Genomic DNA, 25,388 nt, shown 5'->3' on the forward strand with positions numbered 1-25,388 from the left:
CAAAATTTTTGGCACTTTCTGTTTGCCGTTTCCACGTTGGATATGTTCTTCTCTTGTCTTAGGTATATATACCAAACGGATCCGGACGGGCACTTGTTTCTCTAGGGGCGTTTTCGATACTTGTCTTTTTCCCATCATTTTAAAAACAATTGATTAAATCACATATTCTCTAATTAATATTCCGGGCATATCCTCCTCAAACTAACCCATCCCCGTGCGCCCATCACATACAGCCGGAAATACTCTGCTTGATCTATACACAAGTCTCCCGCTATCTTTCGTAGTCGACATGAAACAAAACATCCATGGAACTCTTAGCCTAGACCACACTAACACCCCCGTCATCAGATTCCCTACTATCCCTACTATCGCCATCTCCATCCTCATCCTCACTCCCATCTCTACCCCCATTGGTATCTCCTTCTCCCTCTCGCGATGCAAAATTCAAGCTTCTCTCCCCAACACAAATATATGCCGCTCCCAACACTGCCCCATCATTCGCCCTGTCTTCCGCCACCGGCTTCGCACCCAGTTCGCATATACAGACACGATCAATCAGGATATTTTTAGCCCAGACGAAAACCGGTTTCTCCCTACTTTTGGCCAGATTCGCTTTCTGTCTCCCTGGATCCTTACCCTCCTGTCCTGCTACGGACTTATCCCGACTCTGGGATAGTATGTGCATCTGGTCTCTTCCTTCTGGATCTGCATCTTCTGCAGCAGGTGCATAGTTGCCAAATTCCATTAGAAGATCCCGTGCATCAAACTTGAACATTTCCCTTCGTTTTCCCTCTCCCCGCTGGCTGTGGGGAACGTGGACTGTATTTACGACTGTGGCGTGGAGGAGAAAGGGACGGGGTCTCCTTTTCCTTTGGCTTGATGTTTGAGCAGCAACCTGTTTATCCTCATTTCTATCGTCGCCTTGCTTACCTTCGCCATCCGATTCACAAATGTCCTTGGTACCGGGGCTGCCAGCCTCATTTTTGGGGGGAGAGGCGCCACCCTTAATTATCTCCTGCTCCATAAACCCGGCATTGATGAATTTATTCCGCAAGCTGACGCAGAACGGGTATAAGCGTGCCGTACAATCTACGGGGTTTGCATAGAGGACGGTAGCCGCTCGTGCGTTGGGTAGTGCATGTAGGGAGGTTAAATTGATAATGAAAGGTTCCACAGGCGCATCAGCAGCAGCGCCCATTACAGTTTCTGCCTTTGCTCTCGTGCCCGCGGTCTTCGCCTGGCTCTTCGTTTGGCTCTCCACATCTCGTAACATCGCTTCAAGATCTAGGGATTTCAGGAATTGCAGCGCCTCTTCCAGGCGTTCCTTCGTTGACAGACTCATGACGCCAAGCGTCAGATGCAGAGTCCCCAGCGGCTTAAGAGCTGCATCTGGCACAAGGGGCCTGTCAGGGAGCCGTGCAGATACTGGAAGGGGCCGAAGCGGGATGGCATCTTTGAACTCCGCCAGGGAAGAGGCTAGTTGTGCAATAGAAGTCTGGTTCACCAGCGGCAGACTGAGGAAATGGGTTTTCCGGGTCCTACTACTGCTACTTTGGCTCTGGGGAGGTTGCCTGGCCCTGTGTTGGTAATTCGAACTTCTGCGGGGCATGCTTATGCTGCGCGAATGGAAGTTGGAGCAACGGTTTGCGAGAGAACGTCGTGTCGATTCCAGAAGCTACGGGAGAGACAAGATCTACCCATATATATATATATATATATATATATATATACAAGCATTCAACGCTCGTTTCCGCTCGCTTTTTGATGCTTGAAACATGCATGCACTGCTTGCTACTGGCGGGTCACTCAAGCCGTGTTGGGATCCACACCGTCAAACCACGCCGAAGCCGCACTCGCACTGGAGTCATCCCGATTCTGCTCCGCCTCCAGGCGTCGAGTATCACGTGTCTTTCAAACACGTGACAGATTGTTTATCCCTAAAAACAGGGCGTTTGTTCAGTATGAAGGGACAAAAGAACAAGACCGGGTAAACTGGGGGTGGTGGGATGGTTTATTCAGAATTGTAGAATTGAACTCGGGATAGCGGGGATCTGCTGGATAATTGACGGATATGAAAGTTACCCTCCCGCCCGTCTTTTGTACATCTAAAATAAATAAACTGGAGTTCTCCACTGTACATTCGTGCGCATGCTAAGTTAGGTACCGATCTCGGTACCCGGACATGATTCAGTGCATATTTGACGATATTTGCTTCGGCTGATCCTGACCCGTGATTCGTCCGTGGCCAACCAACCAAACCACCCAAACATCCCGTAAACAACGTTCAGTTCCCAATTCTAAAGACATTCCTTTCTCGCTGCTGGAATTGGACTAGAGTGCCCAGACAACCCGTATCCCTCTCTACATTCTGTTCCTATCCCCCCTCCTCCGCCTCCATCATGCTCTCCCGGACAAGCTCCCGAACTGCCTCTTCCCTTCTCCGCTCAACCAGCACCAGCTCTCCCGCCCATCTCCTCCCGGCCATCACAGCCACTACCACCACTGCTCTCCGCACACAATCGCCTTTCCTATCCCCAAGGAAACTACGGCGTGAGCCATCAGCCAAGATCTTCTACCACCTCCTCCATTTCACACCCGTTCTCTGCAAGGGGATCACACCCGGGTCCGCCGACCCTGCCCCGCCCAAGGTCGAATCGTCGAATCCAAATATCGCTGGCGGAGCAAATCACGTCATGCAGCCGTCGCCACTGACGGACGAACAGTACCGTGAATATTCAGAGAATTATTTCAACCTACTACTATCACAGATTGAACAATTACAGGAGAATGGCTCGGATGTCGAGGCAGAGTATAGCGTATGTCCTTGCTCTATTTAAACACACAGTTTCCCCTCCCCTGACTTAATAATTCCCTTTTGTACTCGCTGTTCTTTGGTAATTTTGTCCTATATCCCAATCAATCGTGCAATTGGCTTTACGCCGTCTCCTTCCTGCTACACCTCTACTTTCTTTACCCTTCCATCCTGTATTTTGCTGTTTTCCGTTTTCTACAATACTAATACCCCCATCTTTTTCCCCGTCTCTACAGGCTGGCGTCATCAACATCACCGTCCCCAACTCCGGCGTCTATGTGCTCAACAAACAGCCACCAAACAAGCAGATATGGCTCAGCTCACCTATATCGGGCCCCAAACGCTACGATTGGGTTGTGCAAGGTGACCATATGGATGAGAAGGAAGGCACACGCGAGTTCATCAAGGGCCAATGGATCTATCTGCGCGACGGCTCGAACTTGACCACCTTGCTCAATGAGGAGTTGGGACTGGGTATAAAGTACGATGTCTACGAAGAAACTGAGGTTTAGGAGGTGGATTGGTGATGTGCTAATCGGTGCTGTGCTGTATTATATTTATTCAACGCGAGAATCTAATTCCATAGCAATAACTTCATAGCATTTTTTCCCAAAAAGCTGTACAGTTATCGTGGTGATCTTACGCTTCCTACATCTGCTTCGTCTTACAGACTCTTCCACACTTGGCTTTAATTTTTCATCTAATATTGTGCCCTCACCCCTCCTTGGACATCCGAGACGGCGTCCATATCGCGACAAAAGTACCCGTAGATGTGTTTCAAGTGTTGCGACCTGAGGCCGTTATTCCGTACAGCGTTTAACGAGAACTGCTGACATACCACACTCAGCATGACATCTTCCGTCGGAAATAATCCTCGAGGAGCTGTGAAGTATCTGGCCATCACAGTGAAGGCCAAACCGGTCCAGAAATACTGTTGACGGCAGTCGAATATCTGTTTTCCTTCCATAATAGTCGGATAGCGCAGCAGAGGTACTGCACATTCCCGCAAATGCCATCCTACCTCATCCTCTATTCCTCCACCTTGTCTTATCTTTTATCATCCTGTTGTTCACCACATCGTCGGCACAACCGCCCGGGCAATGGCGTTTGTTCGATATTCCAATAGTAACGAATACTATTTTGTCTTGTAACTTTAATCTTCCATGATCCCCGCTACCACTTACGCCTTCGCAGTGATCGTAGCCGCCGCGACAGCACCAGAACCCGTACCGTCGTCGTCTTTTGGCAGATCATCCTGTTGCAGACATCACGCTTGTTAGCAACGAAGGGGCTCTTTCATCTCTTCCGCCATCCCCCCAATCAATATATACATATATATATATATTAAAACGGTCATCACTAACCAAATCAAAAATAACCCTAACCATCAAGCTGCAACTGGGACACACGGCAATCTCCTCCCCATCTCGCAGGTCTGCAATACCGATCTCGAACCGGTCGCCACAGGGACACGGGTAGTGGTAGATTTGGAGGGTTGGGTCGTAGGTCATGTCTTCGATCTCGATTTCATCGTAGATTGAGAGGGCTTCGGTGTCTGCCATGATTTTAGTATGCAGGAGAACGGCAATATATGGTACATAGGTTTGTGTGCACGGAGTTTGGTTGGGTTTGCGATATGCGATGTGATTTTTGGACTTTGAAGGTTGGGTTTGGCAGGAAACTTCGCCAAGAACAGCTAACTTTTCTGTCATCGAAGGCGGTGTAATATGCAGAGTTAAACAATTTTAACATTTCCCATCCATGGATGAAAATGTATATACAATGCAAAGAATAACTAGTAATAAGGGGTATATAGCTCATACTCCTCTCAAATGCATTGACAAATTAACAAAATATAGTGATCCAACGCTTCACCAAAATAAGGAAAAAAAGAAAGAAAGAGAAAATCCCAACCAACGCCGTTCCCAGTGCATTCAAAATTCAACACAATCCTTCTCAATATCAACCCCCCAATCTTCTAATCTCCATCCTCACACCATCAACCTCCTTAACCAAAGCTCCATACCTCCTTGCAATCTCCACCATAGCCCCTGGCTTTTCTAAACCACCGTCGCCATCTGTACCAGCACCCTCACCAGAATCGGCCCGCTCATAGGCCTCCAGCTTCAGCACAGCCTGCTTCCTCCTCTCCTCCAGTCCGTAAACGCGTGTCATCCAGATGATCGCGATAACGCGCCAATGCAGCCGTGGTTTCCGGCGTGTAGATCGCTGAAAGCATCTCATGTCTCATGATACTGTATGTTATCGTGTAGATGCTGCGATATTAGCCAAATATACTCATAAAACCAACAAGAAGAACACACCCAAAAAGTGTAGATAAATATAGATATATTCCAGATCTATATGTATCGGTATTTACGTATAGAGATGCAGGGATCAAAAAAAAAAAAAAAAAAAAAAAAACATGCCAAACCTTCCCCTCAATCCCCTGCAACACCACCGCCACATGCTCAGCCCTTGCCTTCCCACCCCGCGCCAACGCGCCATGTTTCGTCCGCTCAAGAATATGTATCATCCGCTCCATCACCTGGGCGTGCGCAGCCAGCACCGCCGCAGCCGTGACTGTCATTTTTGTCCGGGCTGTCGGGAGATCGTGCGATTGGATGGTGCGCAGGGTGCGGAGACGGTTGGATAGTTGAGATGGGAGGGAGATGTCTGCTGGCGAAGGTTTGAGGGAGAGTGGACGAAGGCGATTGTGCGGGCGTGGTTGGTTGGTTGGTTGGTGGGAGGGTTGTCTGTCACTGCTGTTGCTGTTGTGGTTGCCGGAGTTGGAGGTGGAGGTGGAGATTGTCCTTGCGAGGGATTTGAGGTGGGATAGGTCTGCGGAGAGAAGGGTGGAGATGGAGGGGATGAGGGAGGGGATGGCGGAGTGGAAGCGCTTCAGGTCGGGGGAGAAGAGAGAGTGGAGTTCATCGTTGTTGGTACTGTTTTTGAAGCTGGAGGTATGTTGGATGTAGAGCACGATGACGGAGACAAGGTTTCGGAGCTTTTGTTTTTCGAATGGTTGTCGATGAGGACCCGAGCTGTTAGCCGATGTGTCTATTCCATTCCAATGCCATTTGGAGGGGAGAGAGAGAGTGAGTGAGTGAGAGAGCGATTAACCCGCCCTCCTCACCAGCTTGCATCGTATCCATGGTTATACACACTAACAACTTACCTCATCATCCAAGCCCTCTTTCGACTCCTCCACAGCAACCCGCGCAACAACCCTCCGCAGAATTCTTGCCTTCACAGCTCTGATCAAATATTTCTTAAGATCCTGTTGCAACATGGCCAGATCAGTCACCAATTACCCCCCCCCACACACACACACACACACACCTCCCCCCTTCCATCCACCAATCCATCGCCATTAAGTATATATTAAGTACATGAATATACGCGTCGTAGATAAACTTACAGCCTGCACCGCTCTCCGCGACGGATCCGCCGCATGTGCTCGCGTGGAGCCATCGGGATTCAATATCGTTGTTGTTAGTTGTTGGTGTAGGGCTTTGAATTGGGGGTTATTGATTAAGATGGCAGGGTCGCAGGGGGAAATCATAGTCGGTTTGAAAAGGTTAGGGTGGATTGGGGGAGAAGGTGATGTTTTGTGTTTGGAAATTGGTTATTGTTGACTGTTGATTGTTGATTGAGAGTTTTTAACAGCGAGGAACAAAGCTTGTTGAGTGTAACGCAGGGGGCAATCCTTGATTGATAGTTGTCTGCAACTAATTACGTCACTGACAGTTCCATGGCGATATATACAGGACAGCACAACATCCTTTGAAAAAGAAACAAAACACAAAAGAGAACAACTTATTGCCTTCTCATTTTCATTTTCATTTTTTGGTCTTGTCAATTCTCATATTAGTAATATCATACAAGGTAGAAAAAATCCTTCCTCACCCAACCCCAACAAAGCAAAAAATCAAGAGCTAAAGCAACAGTGTCACAGGACAGAAGAAATGCAAAAACAAAAAGAACTAAGCGCCAGCATGCTTTTATCCTCGTAAAAAAGCTGCTGAACCAGTTGCAGCAGCAGAGACATCAAGCGCAAAATCAAAGCAAAGCGGCCATCCCTCGCCCGCACTGCTCGGTCAGTCAGAGGCTTTTTCAAGAAAAAGAAAAAACCACATGCTGCTGAAAATGTGATACAACAGCTTTAAAAAGACTAGAAACATCAAGTCACAATCTCACTTTCCTCGGCTAATTTAACTGGAATATCTGAATCTCTAGGAGGAAAAATGTTTGACAAGTAGTCGGGGATGGCTTGTTTGGTTGAAGCAGGAGTTGAATGAGTAAACAAACGTGGTGTTGTGGCGAAGGGAAAGTAAAACAGCAACTAAGTCTCTCCCTAGAATCTGCTAAGATAAAAGACGGGTTTCCTTCGAAACTTTCCGTTTTGTTCTTCTTTTCTTCTTTTTCTCCTCGCCCTTCCATACCACCATAACTGGGTGCTCGACTTGCTCAATACAGGTGAGATAGAGGGGACGGGGAAATAATAAAGTGAAGCTAACAACATTGATCATTTGTGAAAACAATGGGGTTTAAAAGTGGAAACGGAGAAGGGAAAACACCGCCTAAACAGGTGCCTTGAGATCGAAAACACGAATTTCAAGCTCATGATTAAAATGAAGTCTGGCTGTTGTCAAACAAATATGTACGTGAAGAAACTGAACTTGGCTGATGAAGGGGTGAAATGCATTGTTAGGCGATGGGGGGGGGGGGGGGGGAAGAGAGGCGGTGGTGTCGAGGATACATGGAAAGACAACACCGTAAGAGTGGATCGATTGATGGTGAGCGTACGAAGTTGCTAGGGGCATCCTATGGGTTTCTTTGGAAGGGATGAAAACAGGTAGTACATAGAGCGGGCAAGAGGAGCGAGAACGAAAAGGAGAGAATAATGAGAGAATCTACTCTTCTTCACTCTCCTCGGAGTCATCGTCGTCTTCACTGCTTTCAGCGGCTTCAACGGATTGAACTGTTTAAAACGTTAGAATAAACGTACACATACATCATGGAGATATGCCCGAAGATAACGGTGCCAGAGAGAAAATATTAAACATACTAGGCTCAGGCGAAAAATGCGATTTCCCTCCTCCCCCCTGGAAGCGAGAGATAGTCCCTTCGATGCTATTAATACGGGCCTCTTGCTCATACTTGCTCATGGGCTTATTTTTTTTGGGCTTTGATGGCGCCACGATGGGCGCGGGATCTGGTTCCGGTTCATCAATCTCCATAGCTGCAGGAGCATGTTTCTTGACGAATTTGAGCAAGACAAGGAGGACTTCATTGGGTAGTTCGTCAATGTCTAGTTCTATTTCGGCTTCTTTGGTATCCTGTTTTACGCTCAAATTGATTAGCTTATTTTTAGTGCGATAAATCTCACATTATGGAACTGTATAATGGATAAACACGTGACGTACCTTTAACCCTGGAACGTTTGACTGAATAATCTTAAGAGCCTCCGTCATTCTTTTCTCAGGCAAACTGCTGATGCCGTTAGAGATAATTTGCTTTTCGCGATATGTAACCCAGTGTTGCTTCTCGGATTTGCTTGACTTGGAACCGCTCTTCTTGTTATCTTTTCTCCCAGAAGCACCACCACCAGTCCCGCCGCCAGATCCTTTCTTGGCGGTATCCTTTTTGGTGGATTTTGATTTGCTTGATTTCTTTGTGCTACTTGGGGGGGTCTTCTTTTTCTTTTGAGTAATCGCCTCGACCTGTTTAGACATCTCCGCAATTTGTTTCTGGAGCTGGTTCAATTTCTCCTGATCATTGTCTTCCTCACTGTCCTCGCCTTCAGAATCACTGCCATTGTCCGACGTGCCAGGGCTTTGATGGCCGGAGGTAGGTTCGTGAGCTTCGATCCAACGACGTTTCTGGCTCCACTTGTTGTCAAACAATTCTTCCATGCTTTTTCCAGCGTTGAATGTCGGATCTCCAGGGATGTTGAACTTGTAGCAATTCTTAAATATTAGGCGGATATCAGCTTCCATCTCCTTTGCATTCTCATACTGACCAGTCCGTAGCTTAGTTTGTACTGTCTGCAAATCCATAGGTTTTTTAATTACACTATGGTAAGTTGGAATATTCAGCGCAACTGGGTCAACAGGGTGGTAGAATGGTGCAGCGATGAGATAATGTTTAGGTTTGTGAAGCTCGTCAAGCACTTCTTGGCAGAATTTCAACTCCCATTGGTATTTCTTCTTTTTCGGCTTCGCGCTATAGGGTAGCTCGCGATTCTTTGGAGGATGAATCGAGCGCTTAGGCCTCCCATCAGCTGTGCTGGAATCCCGACGGATGAGAGGCAGTCCTTCAGGACCAAGCGCAAACGTCGTCGTAGGAGATACAGCAGATGCAGGACGTGAATTATTGCCCGCAGAACCTCGGGACTCACGTCGGGCAGGCTGGGTTTTAGTAGGAGCAGTAACCGTCTTCTTGACCTTCTTTTCCGCAGGAGTCACTTCCACTTTATCTGCCTTGGGGAGCTTGGACAGATGGCGCTCAAAGTTCTGCTTGAGATTTCGGCCTTCCATGCTAACCACATGGTCGGCTCCATTGAACGTGACCGAGTTCTCAATCATCAAGTTGAAATCCGCAATAACTGCATCAACTGAAGCATATGATCCCTGCTTTAGCTTATCTTCCATGGTTCGCAAATCCATAGGATTCTTTATGATAAGGGGGTAGTTTGGAATATTCAGCTTAACAGCGTCTACCGGCTCTCGGAAAAATCTAGCGTCATGAAGACGTTTCAGGCCTTGAAGGCACCGAGTCAAAAATCTTGTCTGCAACTTTGTGACAGGGGCTGCCGGCTGAGAAGCCTCACTTGCGGGGACGGCAGTTTGAGTGGGAAGCTGAGGAACTTTAAATTCAGGCGCAGCAGGCGCAGAGTCATCTGTCTTGGCACGTTTTGAGGAGGGTTGCTCATCCACATCCTCTTCCCGTTCCCGTGAAACCTTTCTTGGTGGTGCAGGGGGGGCATCTACCATCTCTTGGTCCTCCTGTGGCTGTTCCTCGACCTGTGAAAGCTTCACAGTTTCAGATACAGGAGCAGGCTCAGCAAGCTCGGGTTTAGGTGCCGTTTCCTGTTCCAGGGTTGCCATAGCCGCAGGGGTGCTTCCCGGGGATAGTGGAGAAAGAGAAGGCATGTTCGTTGTGGTAGGAGCGGGCTGAGAAGGGATGATGTCAGGAACAGGGGTAATTGAAGACGGGAGGGAAGTTTCATTTTGAGGAGCCGGAGGTGATGGGATTTCCTCCTTTTGAGGCTCCGGCGGTGTGATAGTTTGTTCCTTTTGAATAACAGGTAATGACCGCTGATTTTCACTCGTAGAAGGTGGAAGTGGCTCATTTGCAGGAGCAGTTTCTGGCTTTTTCATTGTCGTGTCTACGGGAGAGTTTTCTGGAATTGGCTGGAAATTGAGGGGAGAAGGCGATAGCACGTTGGCAGGCTCCGAAGATGGTTTGGGAGCTTCACTCACGCCCTCATTCTCAGCAACAACAGGGAGTGTTTCTGTCAGTGGAACAAACGCCTCCTCCGGTTGGATAGATGGAAGACCCGCCACAGTTTGCAATACAGGTTCTGGCTCTAGTGCTGTGGATGTTGGGACTGCTGCCTCCGGTCCTGCTAAAGAAGCTGTTTCCTGTGTTGTTGGCGGGGAGTTTGGGGGATATCCTTCATTGGCTGAAGCATCCGCACCCTCAGCAGAACCATTCACGCCATTTGACAGGGGTTGATGGAGCCCATCACCCGTCACAGCGGGCGAAAGGGGCTGATTTTCATCCACAACAGCTTCATTTACCTGTGGCTCTGACATGGTTTCAGGAAGCTTCACCGTGACAGGTTTGGTTTCTAGAACCGCGGTGCCACTTTTGGTCGATGATGACGGCCGGTTAGTAACAATGATGTCTCTTTTGAACACGTCACTCACAGCGATACATGGGCTGCTTAGAGAGATGGATGGAGATTACTCACCCTAGCAAGTCCGCATGGAGAGTCACCTCCTCGACGGCGGGTGTTGGTTGAGGTTTGTTCTCCACAGCCGAAGAGTCTGGCGGAGGAGTTGCCATGGTCATCGGTGGCAATCACGTGAGAACTCGGGAGGTTGGGCAACAGCCACCAACACACGCCCTCACCCGCCGGGCGATCGATTAGGGAAAGAGCGTCGCGAAGCTAAACAGAGCAGGCCAGAGAGAGTAAAGCACGACTCGTTGAAGCTGCTAGCTAGAGCTGGGTAGGATCAAAATATACCCGATTCCGGGACTTTTGGGGGCTTGGATCGACCCTTTTTTCTTCTGACTAAGCCAGGTTGAGGAGACCTAGACTAGACGACTATATGGGGTGCTGTCAGAGCCATAACATAGGAATGTATGCAGGAGAACGAAAATATAATATCACAGGATATTGTAAAAGCATAGAGATGCTGCTTCCTTAAAGGAATCTTTGGATGCTCTGTTGGTTGTTGGTTGTTGGTTGTTGTATTAATTAAGGGGGATGTTGGGAAATACAGAACTTGCCAAAAGGGGAAAAAGCAAAAAGAGCAGGAAAAGAAAAAGAAAAAGGGGAGGAGTGGAGTGGAGGATGTGCTATTTATATTGCCAAGAAAGCTTGTGATCACGTGGGGGAATTAGTCATCACAGGACGGGTGGGAGGGAGGAACACAGATAGAGTGAAAGTGAAAGGGACGGAGATCCCCAGGCGGTGATTGGATAGGGGGACAGCTGCTGCGAGGACAAGTGCAAATGGGGGACAAAAGAACAACGCCGCGGGAGTAAGGTCAGTCTGGGAATCCCGCTGCTAACCAGAAAGGGACAAGTTCGAGGAGAGATGGAGTGGAAATATGGGTACAGGTGGCTTGGAAGTGACCTGGTATATGTGCCTAAGCTACCATACCTATCAGGTGACAGACAGATAGGAAGTTAGGGGCACTGTAAAAATTATTATGCCACAGTTTTTAATAAAAGACATGAGAAAATAATTCAAAGTGGGCAAGTAAACAAGATAATATGCATGCATAGAGCTGCTGACAAAGCAAGAACAAGAGAAGAACCTAACTAACTATTGGAAAATTCAAAAGGGGCAAAGCAACAATGAGTGCGTTCTGCAATAGAAGATGAGGAAAAAGGATACAGTCGGCGAGCAAAAAAGTGGCAATAAGTAAAGGGATAGAGAAGTAGGGATGGGGGTAATAATAATACGAACAGTCATACAACAGCTGGAGCTGACGGCAGTTGTGGTCGTGGGCGTATAATATGTAGGTGCGTGTATTTTAATTGTGAACGCTCCAGGGGGGGGGTGGGGGAAAGGTTGAGTGTGTGTGTAGTCGCGACCAGTCTGCTGGGGGCGCTACGGGGGGTGTGTGGGCGTGGGCGAATCGGGGAAAGCAAGGTGCGTGACCAGAAGAAACGAGACGCGGAGGCGAGAGGCAAGACAAGCGAAAAAAGAGAGACTGAGAAAATCGGAGGGGGGTGCTAGAATCCTTAAGTACGGGCAGTCCCTCTCTGCCCCTGCGTGTGCCAGGGAAACACGCCAGCCTGCTTGCCCAGCCTGCATCCGCTAGGCCTAGGATGACGCTTGCTAAAGGCGGCGATCCCTGTTCATGACATTCTGCGCGCGTTGATTGGCTACGACGCGTGATGAGGATCCCACGGCTAATTCGCTGATTGGTTTGTTTGGGTCGCTGGTTTTGGAGGTCGGGGGAACTGTGAGTTCTGTCCCCACCAAGGCCTCTTTTGCGTTTTTGTGTGGTATTTTGTGGTATGATACTGTACGGCTGGTACGGCTCAAAAATACCAAAATTACCACTTCGCCACAGCCACAAAGTGCATTTTCGAGTTTCCCTCAAAGGTACCTAGGTAACTTTCGCCCATAACTTTCTTTCTGTGTGGTGACGACAACTGTAGTTACCACAAACACAAAGTTTTGATTTCAGGCGCGCGTAACAGATTCCTTCTTCATTATACATAATTGTACATATCGCATATCGAATGAATACTATATTTGTGAGACAACGCGATATTCCACTCCTTCCCTTCACTTGTATGTAGGAGGCCTGGTTCACTTTTTATAAATCCCAGGTTATTAGGGCAGAGCGTGTCGCCAGACCTTGCATCTCCCGGCTTTATTAATTAGACAATACCTGCCCGGGCTTAACCCTGACACTTCTCCTTTCTGGGGTGGGAGTGTGGGAGTGTGGGAGTGCTGGGCACTGGACACGGGGCCACTGGGCACAACCAGCTAAAACCTTGGAATCGATTCCAGTACGAGGTAAATTGTGCCCGAAATCGGAAATACCGGTATGATACACGCGCATCAGGGTTCATGTGGGTCAGAAGCCAATCATGGTTGCCCTTTCCCATGCCACCCGGTCACCGGCGCCCACAGCTATTTGCTTAGATAATGAGGAGCAGGCTGGGCAGGCAGATGCCAAGATTCGCTCGGTTTAATTGAACTAACTTCTGGCGCTTGGAGAAGATGTTGATGCGGCGGAATGAGGGTTGCGCGGTTCTCCGCGAAAGCATGCCTGGCTCTTGAGAAAAGTTCCCTCGGGAGAGATTGCGATATATGGATGAATTTTGGGGTTTGAAGGAGTTAAGCTGGATGAGAATTTCAGTGTTGAGTATCAACTTCTTTGTACGTTGTACGGAGTTCTTGGTTGAGCCGAAAAATTATTCTGTCGCATCCACCAAACGCTCCTCTGAGTCTTGTTATGCCAACGGCTAATCAACCCTGTGCGTCTGTGTTTGTGTGATGACGTTTGTTTTGGCATACTCTTTGCCGCTCCCTTCTTCACTTTACTCCGTTCCCGTGGATGGATTAAACAGAACAGCGCATGGGATGGTAGAAGGTATTATGGTAATGTTGTGCCTGGATTCCTCCCCCAACACCCCCCTCTCTCTCTCTCCCCGGCAAAGTATGAGTGAGGGGACTCAATATGAGATGACATTGCATCACCAGATAGGGATGGCTTGATCGGGAATCCAATCACTCGTTTGATTTTGGCTAGTCTGAGTCTTGCGTGAAAAGATGAACGATTTGTTTCGCGCGCGAGCGGGAAGTACCACAATCTTCGAAGATGATTTTAGATCAAGAGTGATGCAGCTGGACCAGCTAGCGCTACGAGGGGAGTTCCAAGGGCAGTCAATTCTGCGTTCTCATTGGCTTCTTCAAGTAACCGTTGAAGAACTCGCTGACTCTCGCGTCGATATCTCTTCCTATTCTTATGGATTCAAAACATTTTCCCGTCCCCCAACCGGTCGATAACTACTGGTGCGGCTCCATTCCCTTCCTGTCGCAGCTGACATACCCCAGAGGATTCAGTTTATTCCACCAGCCGGGGTAGAAATTGTCGCGGGCGGAGCGGAAATGATATCTTTCAAGGCTACGGAAATTCGGAGAATTCCAGAAATCGGACGTCAAAAACACTGTATTGGGGAGGGGGAGCAGGGCTTCAATGGCAACTTTATCTTGTCGAAGATGCTCTGATATCATCGACGTTATTTGCTTAGTTCATTCCCATCCGATGACACATTGGCGCCTAGAGAACTCATCGTTCTCTCTCTCTCTCTCTCTCTCTCCCTCTCTTCCTACCCTTTCCTCTCTTTCCTCCAGGTTACTTTTCGGAAACCCGTGACAAAACATTGTTTCCCCCTAACAGGAGGGGTTGAAACAAACAAAAATGGAAGCGTATGGAGACAGCCATATTGGGCTTCATGAAGGCTATATACACATATTTTCCGTACTGATAATGAACCTAATTGCGCAGATTTTTTGCTGCAGATCAAGCTTCATGTCCTACAGATCGCCGGGTGTGGGTGCATTGGCAAGAGTCCTTTGTATGTATAGTACATACTTATCCTCACCCATCTACAAAGGAAGGTCCATTACAAAGATGCCCCGCTTCTCCTCTATTACGTTTGAAGTCAGCAAATACCCTCAACATATATCTACAACACTTGCTACTCGGCGATACACTATCATCACCCGGGGGCGGAGGCTGGGGGGTTTTCCTGCTGTCTTGACATCGGCATGCTGCTGTATGCGGATGTCATATATAAGTCTGTATGTCGATTTTTGGTCGTTCTCTAGGGCGGTTCTGCGGATGTATGTTTGCAGGTCAAACAAAGGTCGCATTCCCACAGAATCATTAGGCGCAAAGCTGCAGGTCAATCGATAAAACAGCGGTAACGGAGGAGTAGTAATGTGGCTCTGATCTTTTGTGTGCAGGGCGGAGCTTTTGTATTTCTTACAGAAATATTAGACGGGTCATTGTTTAAGGTTAATTACCTGTGGAACCTTCATGACTTGAATATGCATGCACATTTTCAGGTGGAAAGGATGTAAGGAGATGGTCTGCGTAAAATGCTTGTTTCGTTGGGTTGTTTTGTTTGACAGGAGCATATCCTCGGCGCAAACAAAAAGAGAATTAGGATACATTGGCCGGACCCCCACCTACTTGACTTTTCCCGTAATACCGCGAACATCCCGTATATCGAAATATTATTGACTGTCTTAAAAAATCCCACGGTTCAATTGTATGAATATTAACATACTTTTTGGCTGCGAAATAATAATAACATTTGGTTCCCAGCTCCAAGCAGCCGATTTGAAGCTGACTAATCAAATCTAGGTGAGCTTCTTTTCGATTTCTATGACGCTAGTCTGTATCCAGGCAAGCGCATCATTTTTCTGGAAGCATCAACTTTTTTCCCACAAGCAAAATATCATCAGCGCAGACAGAGCAGAGGCAACGTTGTGGATAGTTTGCCAGGCGGACGGTCTCCAGCGGTTCCCATCGTATTTCCCGCTTAGGGAAATTGGCATCTATACCGCCAGAACCGGATCCTCGTTCTCCTCTGCACCGCATCGACGACAACATAAAATACCTCCCTCCTTCCAAACCCCCTTTCCAGCGCATTTATCGTTGATATCAAAACCATGGGGACCAAAAAAGGCACCAGAGTCCCCGTCTCTCAAATCTCCTCAACAGCAGCACCATCAATATCCCCCTCAACCCTCTCATCAAATAAATCCTCCGTCCTTCGCTCAGCATTCTCCCCGTCCGAGTATCAACTGGCGCTTTTCGCTTCGGTCATCCAGGGCCTAGACTCCCAGCATCTGCGCGTTCACGAAATTGGCACTGGGCGTTTACAGTGCGAACATGCTGTAAATCCAAGGGAAGTGATCACTTCGTTGGATTGGGGCTCCTATGGCGATTCTCTGAACAGCAGAGATCACCATCAGCATATGAAGAAGAAGCGAAAGCGCAGTTCATCTGGTGTAAATGGCATTGCGGATATAGATGCGGATGCGTCTGTGGGTGTGGAGAATGTGGTGATTGCGTTTGGAACCAGTTCTTCCGATATCCGCATGTATTCGCCGGCGGAGGATAGGATTGTTGGTACTCTTTCGGGTGGGCATGAGAAGGGGATTAGGGATTTTAAGTTTACGGCGAAAAGCCCTGTGGCGGAGGGTTGGAGTATTGGTGGTGATGGGAAGCTTGTTCAGTGGGATTTACGGACTGGCAGAAGTATACGGTATGCTCAGTGATCCTGGTCATTTCCTATTTTGATTCAGATCGTACACCTGATGGTTTCGTCTAACGATTTTTTTTTTTTTTTTTTTCCATTTGTCTGCTTCTAGAGTGGTATCTCTACCGTCAGCCTCTGTCTCCGCGCTTGCACGGCCCGTTCCTTCGAATCCTCCTGTTCTATGCGCATCTCAAACGCCATATCTAATGGGCCTCGAGCAGGACGGGGTCGAGGGCGTGGTTACATTTAGTGCCATGAAAAACTCCATACACACACTAATATCCTCTTCCTCGGATCTGGGGAATTTCTCGGAACAATTCCTTGCTGCAGATTCAAACCGCTACATCAACATTTTCGATATCCGGAAGAAGAAAATATCAAATACACTAGTGGCTGTGAGTGATATTGAATCCTTAGCGTTCTATTCCGCCCCCTTTCAAAAGGTCCAGGGTAAAAAAAATGAAGAATCTACGAGGTCGAATCAGCTTCAAAGGCAACTTCTTGCTGTGATTACGCAGAATGGTGTCATCGAGCTGTTTTCCAAACCCTTTTATCAGCTACCACCCGTCGGGGGCGCAAATAGCCTAAAGCCACGCGGCAAGTCAATGACGCGCCGTGCGGAAGCTGTGATTAAAATTATTAGACCTGACAAGTCTCGAACGGTAGTACCTATCATATCCGTTAGTTTCCAGGGACCGGATCTCGTTGTTGCATGGGCGGAGGGTGGTGTTAACTTGGTGTTTGAGAAAATACGCTGGCAAGATGAGGTCACCCAAGAGCTGATGTTCCAGGGGGAGAAAGAAATCATGCGTGAGAAGTCTGCGTCTACGCTTGGATCTGCAATGATGAATGGTGTCAAGAATGTTGGGAGGACCCAAGTTGATGAGTCGCATGCGGTAGTCGAGCAAGGCGGAGTTACAGAGGGAATCCCTGTGGAACAGAGGGATAATCAGAAGGACGCCATCCCAATACCCAGCGATGATGATGACGAAGAAGAAACATCAGATGAAGATGGAAGTGAAGGCAGCGAACATGCTGAGAAGGCTCAGCCTACATCAGAATCCGCAACCCGCGAGCAAGAGGACACTGACATGGTCGATGCTGACACCGACGCCGACGCCGCAGAAAATGGCGAACCCTCCTTCGGCGAACTCATTCGTGCTCACGCATCCGAACCCATCGACGTCGAAACAGAACTCCTCGATGACGCAGAGGCCAACACCCACGCCCTAACTTCGAATACCATCAAGTCCAACACGGCCCTCCAGATCCCCTCAGGTCTCTCTCTCGCTACCGTCCTCTCCCAATCCCTCAAGACAAACGACAACTCCCTCCTCGAATCCTGCTTCCACACCACAGACATGAACATCGTCCGCGCCACCATCCAGCGCATGGACTCTTCGCTTGCCGCTACCTTGCTTCAGAAGTTGGCGGAACGCCTCTCGACTCGTCCCGGCCGCTATGGCCATCTGCTCGTCTGGGTGCAGTGGACTTGCATCGCGCATGGTGGGTCAATTGCGGGGAGACCTGATGTGCTGCGAAAGATTACGGCGCTGTTTAAGGTTATGGACCAGCGGTCGGCGAGTTTGCCATCGCTTTTGCTGCTGAAGGGGAAGTTGGATATGCTCGATGCGCAGCTGGGTCTTAGGCAGAAACTGCAGCAGCGGGCTGGTGGTGGTGGTGGTGGTGGCGGTGCTGGTGTGTTAGGTTCTGAGGATGAGGAGGATGGGGTTATTTACGTTGAGGGGGAGGAGGACTTGGTGGATTCTGTTGATGAGGAGGAGGATGGAGTAAGACTCCTTGAAGCTGCTGATTCTACTCCTGCAAAGAAGCGTGGTGTGCGTGGTACAGATCTCAGTGAGGGAGTGGAGGAGGATGAAGATATGCCGCTGGCTACTAATGGGGTTGCATCTAATGAAGAGGAAGATGGCGACGAGGAGGGAAGTGAGGATGAGGAAGTTGAGTTGTTCGATGATGAGGCGGAGGAGTCTGAGGATGGAGAAGAGGCGGGCGAAGAAGATGAGGAGGAGGATGAGGAGGAGGATGACGAGGAGGATGAAGGAAGTAGTATGGTTGGTTTCATTACGGACTCTGATGGTGATGAACCTGTTAATGCGGCGCCCGTTCTTCCCTCGTCGAAAAAAGGGAAATTAAAGCTAGGTAAATCGCTAAGGTAGAGAGGTTTTCTTTTTCTTTTTTTTTTTTCTTTTTGTCCTTTCCTCTTTTCATACTTTTGTTCTATTTCCCTTCGCCTCTTCGCCTTTTCCCTTTGAATTTTTCTCATTGTCAATGGCTTTTCCTTTCTCTCATATACGGTATTAAAAATTGGGTTTCCGTTACTTTTCTCCTGCCTTGTCAGGAGGTGGCATTTGCATGTATGTAACTACATTGTCTTCTGTGTTACCGTCTCAGGTCTATGTATGTGAGATGTTGAAGGGCAATTCGATATATATAAAACATATATCCGATCTATTACTGACTAATGGTTTTTAATTAACTATTTTGAAATTATGAGATGTGACATCGTGGACTTACCATTGGGCAATACCAGAAGGTGAAATGAGCCTGTAAATATATATTCTGATAACACTGTTGCGTGAATCACTCATCCTCCTCCGCATCCAGGGACAACAATCACAGACTGGTAATAATAGGATCAATTGCATATAGTTATGCTATAGTTCTTAGGTATAATGGGAATCACCATTGCGGTCAATAGTCTAATAAAAATAGCTCTTGGGGGTTGACAAACCCCAAACCCAAACAACCGAACAACACTAAGAAACCCCAGAAGAGATGCCTAAGAAGGGATAGAAGGACCTGGACCATCTATCTGTAGAAAAAAGAAACTCCTAATCTATCGAATAATCTCACTCCCTTCCCAATCAATCCCTTCCAAACTTTCCAAAATAGCGCTCCCACCCAACTGGCCCGTAGTTCCCATTGTACTCTTCCGTGTCCCACTCCAAACCTCATGGAATTTCACACATTCGTCACTGGATGCAACTATGATACATCCTTCTTCAGCAGTACGGGACCACCACGTACCCCCTTCCTTATAAGCTGCCCGAGGCCGTGTTATTGGACTGCTCTCAGTTGTAACTGTTGTAAGGCCGGACCCAGGAAACACAGGTCGGTTGGTATCGCCTCCGACGGTGACACCTGGAGCAGCGGGTCTAATGGTAGAGTTGGTCGATGAGGTGGATGGCATACGATCGTCCCCTCCAACATAAGCCGTATCGTTAGGACCCCCCGGATAGCTGATTGCCCATAGAGCCCGACCACAATCGAATGAATTGTCAGAATCGGTGCTGCCGGGTCCGCCATCAGACGATGGCGTCCAAGGGATAGCTACAACCTGCTGGCAACTGGGCCACGCGAAAACGGCTACTCGAAAGGGGTGCTCCGGTTGTGCATATCCGAAAGTCGCTGCTATCTCGCGCCGTGTTTTGCTCCAAATGAGACTTGTAACCTGAGCATGGACGTTGATTGTTGCAAGACAGGCCCCTGATCCTGTGTGGTAGAAATGAATGCAACGATCATTTGAGCCACCACCAGTAGCTAAGAGAGACGGCTGCCAAGGAGCGAAAGCCATTGCTTTCACTGCGGCTGAGTGCGGGAATTTATATTTCTGGCGGTTTGCCGGTACGAAAATAGCCTGAGATTGTCCGGATATTGGGTTGCTGGTTCTATTTAATGGGGAATGAGAGCGTGTTGCACGCGAACCACCACCAGCCAGCGATATGGGTAGGGCTAACTGATTGATGTGACTCCAGTCAAAGATTCGATTTAATTGAGAGCGGTATGGAAACCGAGGTAGATTGCTTCGAGCTTGGCTTGACGTTGGCTGATCTGACGCCTGGCCCGGGGTGTGGAGCTGTCCGCGCTCGCCCTCCTTTCCTAGGACGTCTGAAATATCAAACAAGAGGCAAGCGTTGTCATTTCCTCCTGTTGCAAGGTATTTGCCATCTGGAGACCATACCAGGCCGCATATTTGTTGAGTGTGAGCGGAAATCTTCGCGATGAGGGTCGTAGATCCGTTCCACCCGTGAAGTTCTCTTGATTTTGGATCTGTCCATTCCACGGAATAGTACCACACAATTCCTGCATCATCTCCAACAACCAAATCCTCAGTGTCAACAAATGAACACTGAAAACGTGCCGAATGCCTTTTGGTAGGGGTTTGTTTAAATGAGACACAGGAGACCGAATTGGGTTGGTAAAACTCAAAACGAACCACGGTATCGAAGGTGCTCCATAGAGAAACTTGACCACCATGTCGGCCAACGGCCAAGATGCTATTTCCTCCCTGTGATGAAGAAAAGGAAAGAGATGTCACGTAGTTTGAAGCTAAATGGGGAGTCAATGGCGGATATTGTACCCCAAGCAGCTCCGACCAAAGGTACACACGACTACTCAGGCCGACAGCAAGCATGCGAGCAGTATAGGAATACGCCAGGGTGGAGCAGTAGAAGTCGTCCCGTAAAAGAGGTGCATCTAGAACTCGGAAAGGTGTTGACGGAACGGCTTCTCGTTTTGGTTTGCATACGATTTTCTTTGCTATTCTCGACCAAGTCAGCATTCACTACGTCCATATAATGTAAACTGTAATATTAAAGTGATCAGGTTAATGCGAGAAATAGTGCATGGGAGATATGTAATGTCGATGAGGTTGATGGGGATTGTTGTCATTGAAAGATAATGGTTAATTTGGTGGGTGATACGAGAAATGGTTGCACACATGAAGAAACTTACGTGTGCTAGTATCGGCTCTCACCCAGCTACTGTTTTTCCATAAGTAAGAAGGGTACTGTCCACGCAGAGAGTCCCCCGTGGTATGTATATGCTCTGGATAGGATGCAGTATCACCAAAATTTAAGACTTTAGTAGCTTGATCGATATCCAATGCAGCTGCAAGACGAGCTTCATGCCGTTTGAGATGTTGGGCATGCGTATCCTTATCCAGAAAATTGGCGACATACATCGGAGCACTTGACCCCGTCGAAAGCAGCCCTCCGTGGCCATCTTGTACCCCTACAGGAGCACTTCCGGTTGCAGCAAAGGTTCCTCCCACGCTCCAGACTGCTCCCGCGCTGATCTGTCGTTGGTTTCTGCTACCAGCTGACCTGTCATTCATGGCGTAAACGGAGGTATCACTGACATGCCGTGGAAGGTGGTGAGGAGTGTCTCTACGGTCCAAAGACCGATTTGACCTGGACCCAACAACACTTCTCCTTGGCTGGTATGGAGCAAATGGATCTGCTCTTGGGTCTTGTCGCCGGAGCAGCTTTTCTCCAGGAGAAAGAAGACGTGGATTCTTATTTAGACGGAATGGGGATACCTCTGAAGTGTGCGGTTCCCGAATGGGAAGAAAGCGATCCGGAGACGAGAATCTACTATGAGGGGAGACTGGAGATGGACTTCTGATAAATCCCTGCCTCCTATTAGGTAAGTGGAGTAGGCTGGGGTTTGTTGGACTGTGAGTTATATCGACATCATCCCCCTTTTTCCCCTGGAAGAAGTAACTATTATTCAAGGGACTAATGACATTGAGACTAGACCCGGGGCTGGTTATTGAATCTTGGGTGGGAGAAGGAAACGTGTCTGTTTGATATTGAGATGAAGTGGGAGAAGACGAGCCCGAAGTTTGGGCATCTGGAGAAGGGGTCCGCCCATTGTCTGGTTCAGAGATGGACCGCTCAACAGGAGGGTCGGGGAAGAGAGTCAATGAGAGACTGTCGTTATTCGTGGCATATCTTAGCTCTTCCACCGACTGGGATTTTGAGAGCATTGCTGCCACTCAGGCAGTGGACGATGTAGAGCGTCACCATAAAACACTGCTTTTCATAAAACGGCCTTGAAACGAGCGGTTATAAATAATAAGAAGAGAGAAAAAGAGAATTTATATGCTTCTCATTAATGATGCTATGATGGGGAGCTGTAAGCAGTTAATTTGGCATGTTGTTAAGTTGTCCGCCTAGATAGAATAGTTATCAATGAGAAGACAAACAGCAATTGAGATCGACGAAGCTGCCAACGCCCTATTCTATGTCTGTCTTCCGCCCTCCAGTCCGCCTTCTCTCTCGTATCCCACCTCCACTGCTCCCATTGCTCCATTGCTCCATTGTAGCTGCTTGTTACTCTTTTGTTGCTTTGATCTTTGTCTGTTGTTGTTGTTGGAATAACTACAGTTGCGGCTGAAGTCGGGGGAAGCCATTACGGAGGTGTGTCACGTGCTGATAAAAAGGACGCCTTGCCCCTGATAAGACACGATCGAACCGTTCGCCCTCAGAATAAGGTCTCTCTTTGTTCTCTGGATACACGCATAGTATTTATTGCTTGAACTTACGCCTAATGCTATATGGTGTTAATATAAGGAGGTGAATTGGAGTTTCGAGTCTATCATGGCAAGCGTAGGTACTCTCGGCCCTTTTGAAAAATAATCCCAATATTCTTCTGCTGACCAAGCATGGTGGACCTTGCAGCATGGCATTCCACGACATGCCACTTCAGAGCAGAGATCAGAGGGTGTACGGCAGAAAGAAATTCAGAAGATACAGGCATATAATGGACTTGTCCGTGTAGTGAATTTCCAGGTAAACACAAGCCTATTTGTAGATGGGAACATGACTATATCCGCTGATATACTAACTGTGGAGAGCAGAGAGCAGAGCTCGACTTCAGCACGGAGGCGCTGAATAAAACTTCAGAACTGCTCACCAAGAACCCAGAATATTATACGATATGGAATGTGCGGCGCCAAATATTACAACACCAGTTTTCCAAAACTACGTCTACAGATGAGGAAAGCAGCCTTGACCAGATCAAGAACATGATCAAAGCCGATCTTCAGTTTTTGTTTCCCCTTCTCCGGGGATATCCCAAGTGTTATTGGATCTGGAATCACCGGTTATGGGACCTGGAACAAACCACCCTTTTGCTTCCGACTTCTGTTGCCCGTAGGTTCTGGCAGGAGGAGCTTGCACTGGTTGGCAAAATGCTCAGCCTGGACAGTAGAAACTTCCACGGTTGGGGATATCGTCGACAAGTCATATCGGCACTCGAAAAGTTGGCCTCGAACGATCATGGGGAGCCCGATGGCGAGAAAGAGACACCCGCACCCAAAAGCATGACAAAGGGGGAACTTGACTACACAACGAAGATGATCGGTACTAATTTATCCAATTTCTCAGCGTGGCATAATCGAACACAGCTTATTTTGAAGCTGCTGAATGAACAGTCTGCCAGCGATGAGGAAAGAAAGAAGATGCTAGACGACGGTAAGTTTTGTTTTTCAATGAATTCAGATATGTGTATGTAAAAGATGATCATTTTACGAAGTGTCACTCACTCCAGGGATCCCTAGAATTAAAACTAATCCATCGGGCTTTAATCGACCCATACGATCAGTCTTTGTGGTTCTATCACCAAAATCTGATGTGCACATTTGATCCCGCTCTGGCTCCAGGGACCATGGCGCCAAATCTTACAGATGCTGATCGATTAAAGTATCTGGAGAACGAGGTTGAGGCTATTACTGAGATGCTGGACGGAGAGGAAGACTGCAGATGGATCTATCAGTCTCTGATCAACTGTAGCACGATCATTTCTCGCATAAAAGGAAGAATGTCAACGGAAGTGAAACAGCGGATATCGGGATGGGTATCTGAGCTAAAAAGGCTTGATCCACTGAGGCAAGGGAGGTGGATGGACCTTGAGACTTCGTTGAACCTATAGGTGAGTGGGCGATGTTTCACGATGGGTCTATTGAAGATACACGCCAACATTCCACAGCATTGCCACAACACGGAGGGGCCGCCATAGTATTGGGATTTGTTTTCGACGTGTTTTCATGGACTTCTTAATCAAAGGGACCTGGGAAATGTGAAATGTGGAATGTGGAATGGAATCTACAACGCTTTTTTGGGGTTTGGGTTCAGGACTGGAGTCTTGTGGGGATTAACGTTCCGGGCTGTGGGCTTCTAGATTTATTTTGTATACATGCGCTCGTTTATTCATGGTGCATATACTGTGTCTTCCTGTTGTGCATATATATACATTTACACACACATAATATATATTTCATTATCCAGATTGGAGAATTGTTCTAAGGGGGCAAAGGCGACACAGAGGACAATAGAGACGGCTGGGGAAGACGAAAACAGATAGATGTATTTGATATGCAGCGGTTGGCGAGTGTACGGAAGTAAACACTTCCCCACTTTAAGTAACCGAGGGGCATTCGACCACTAGGAACATAAAAGATAGGATTGATTTTTTTTTTTTACCAAGGACCATGCATTAAGAACAGCTTTCTCTCCTGACCTTCTCGAATCAACTGATGCATGACACCAATCTTCTGGCGAATAGCAGTGCGTGTTTGGCACCCAGTTAGCGCGACCTTGGGTCTACTTCGCGCATAGTCCGTAGTCTGTACATACTTATTATGCGACAAGGCTACACAGCAACATTGAGCATGCAAAGGCCACACTGCAGACTGCCCTTCTGATGTAGATAGTGAAATATGCCTTAAGCAAGTTTTAGGACTGGAAATAAGGTAAAGTACCAGGTAACTAGTTAACTAGCCAAGATATAGTTAGAGAGAAAAGATATTTTGCCGTCAACTGCGATCTGTTGAAAAAGACGCAGCGTATTTCGGTTTTTTAGTTTTATTTAAATAACTACAAGGGTGATAAGCTGAAGGTGTTTCAGGTTCTCATCCGTGCATATATTTAAATATTTTCACTAATAATATAAACCATGGGAGATGCCCAGAGTGTAGTTACAGTAATTGGCATCTCTGTTGTTATCAGTGAGCTGGTAAACAGAGACGAAACAGACACTTCAAACTTCCAACAACAATAACCAATCTTCATCCCAACATCTTTCTCACCTACGTCTCAACTTTATCGCCAAGCCGTAAATAGTACTTGCTTCCATCCCCTCCCATCCTCCGTCTATCGTCCAAGAGTCCCTAGACCATCTCCGTTCGCATTGCTGAGGATTTTGTCACTTCTGTCCACTGTCTATGGATTCTGTC

At 47.8% G+C, this 25,388-nt stretch overlaps 8 protein-coding genes across 8 annotated transcripts; 3 read left to right on the forward strand and 5 right to left on the reverse strand.

The window, feature by feature from the left end:
• Positions 1-319: 319 nt before the first annotated feature.
• Positions 320-1,609, reverse strand: PAAG_02607 (hypothetical protein; the record flags this gene model as incomplete). The annotated part of the gene is made up of 1 exon (XM_002795085.2): positions 320-1,609. One exon carries the CDS (start codon positions 1,607-1,609, stop codon positions 320-322), a length of 1,290 nt encoding a protein of 429 aa, XP_002795131.1.
• Positions 1,610-2,399: 790 nt separating this feature from the next.
• PAAG_02608 (hypothetical protein) lies at positions 2,400-3,324 on the forward strand (the record flags this gene model as incomplete). Its single annotated transcript, XM_002795086.2, has 2 exons — positions 2,400-2,816; positions 3,049-3,324. The coding sequence occupies 2 exons, from the start codon at positions 2,400-2,402 to the stop codon at positions 3,322-3,324; spliced, it is 693 nt and encodes a 230-aa protein (XP_002795132.1).
• Positions 3,325-3,992: 668 nt separating this feature from the next.
• PAAG_11522 (diphthamide biosynthesis protein 3) lies at positions 3,993-4,374 on the reverse strand (the record flags this gene model as incomplete). Its single annotated transcript, XM_015847159.1, has 2 exons — positions 3,993-4,067; positions 4,177-4,374. The coding sequence occupies 2 exons, from the start codon at positions 4,372-4,374 to the stop codon at positions 3,993-3,995; spliced, it is 273 nt and encodes a 90-aa protein (XP_015703183.1).
• Positions 4,375-4,774: 400 nt separating this feature from the next.
• Positions 4,775-6,377, reverse strand: PAAG_11523 (hypothetical protein; the record flags this gene model as incomplete). The annotated part of the gene is made up of 4 exons (XM_015847160.1): positions 4,775-5,041; positions 5,247-5,819; positions 5,991-6,092; positions 6,234-6,377. 4 exons carry the CDS (start codon positions 6,375-6,377, stop codon positions 4,775-4,777), a joined length of 1,086 nt encoding a protein of 361 aa, XP_015703184.1.
• Positions 6,378-7,728: 1,351 nt separating this feature from the next.
• On the reverse strand, positions 7,729-10,888 carry PAAG_02610 (hypothetical protein; the record flags this gene model as incomplete). Its single annotated transcript, XM_015844693.1, has 4 exons — positions 7,729-7,796; positions 7,884-8,154; positions 8,242-10,729; positions 10,794-10,888. The coding sequence occupies 4 exons, from the start codon at positions 10,886-10,888 to the stop codon at positions 7,729-7,731; spliced, it is 2,922 nt and encodes a 973-aa protein (XP_015701771.1).
• A 4,867-nt stretch (positions 10,889-15,755) lies between these two features.
• On the forward strand, positions 15,756-18,525 carry PAAG_02611 (hypothetical protein; the record flags this gene model as incomplete). The annotated part of the gene is made up of 2 exons (XM_002795089.1): positions 15,756-16,354; positions 16,461-18,525. The coding sequence occupies 2 exons, from the start codon at positions 15,756-15,758 to the stop codon at positions 18,523-18,525; spliced, it is 2,664 nt and encodes an 887-aa protein (XP_002795135.1).
• Positions 18,526-19,205: 680 nt separating this feature from the next.
• On the reverse strand, positions 19,206-22,139 carry PAAG_02612 (WD domain-containing protein; the record flags this gene model as incomplete). Its single annotated transcript, XM_002795090.2, has 2 exons — positions 19,206-20,908; positions 21,104-22,139. The coding sequence occupies 2 exons, from the start codon at positions 22,137-22,139 to the stop codon at positions 19,206-19,208; spliced, it is 2,739 nt and encodes a 912-aa protein (XP_002795136.2).
• Positions 22,140-22,752: 613 nt separating this feature from the next.
• PAAG_02613 (geranylgeranyl transferase type-2 subunit alpha) lies at positions 22,753-24,085 on the forward strand (the record flags this gene model as incomplete). Its single annotated transcript, XM_015844694.1, has 4 exons — positions 22,753-22,761; positions 22,834-22,944; positions 23,013-23,628; positions 23,715-24,085. 4 exons carry the CDS (start codon positions 22,753-22,755, stop codon positions 24,083-24,085), a joined length of 1,107 nt encoding a protein of 368 aa, XP_015701772.1.
• Positions 24,086-25,388: the final 1,303 nt, after the last annotated feature.

The sequence above is a fragment of the Paracoccidioides lutzii genome (assembly GCF_000150705.2).
Source record: "Paracoccidioides lutzii Pb01 unplaced genomic scaffold supercont2.6, whole genome shotgun sequence".
Taxonomy (NCBI): Eukaryota; Fungi; Ascomycota; class Eurotiomycetes; order Onygenales; family Ajellomycetaceae; genus Paracoccidioides; species Paracoccidioides lutzii.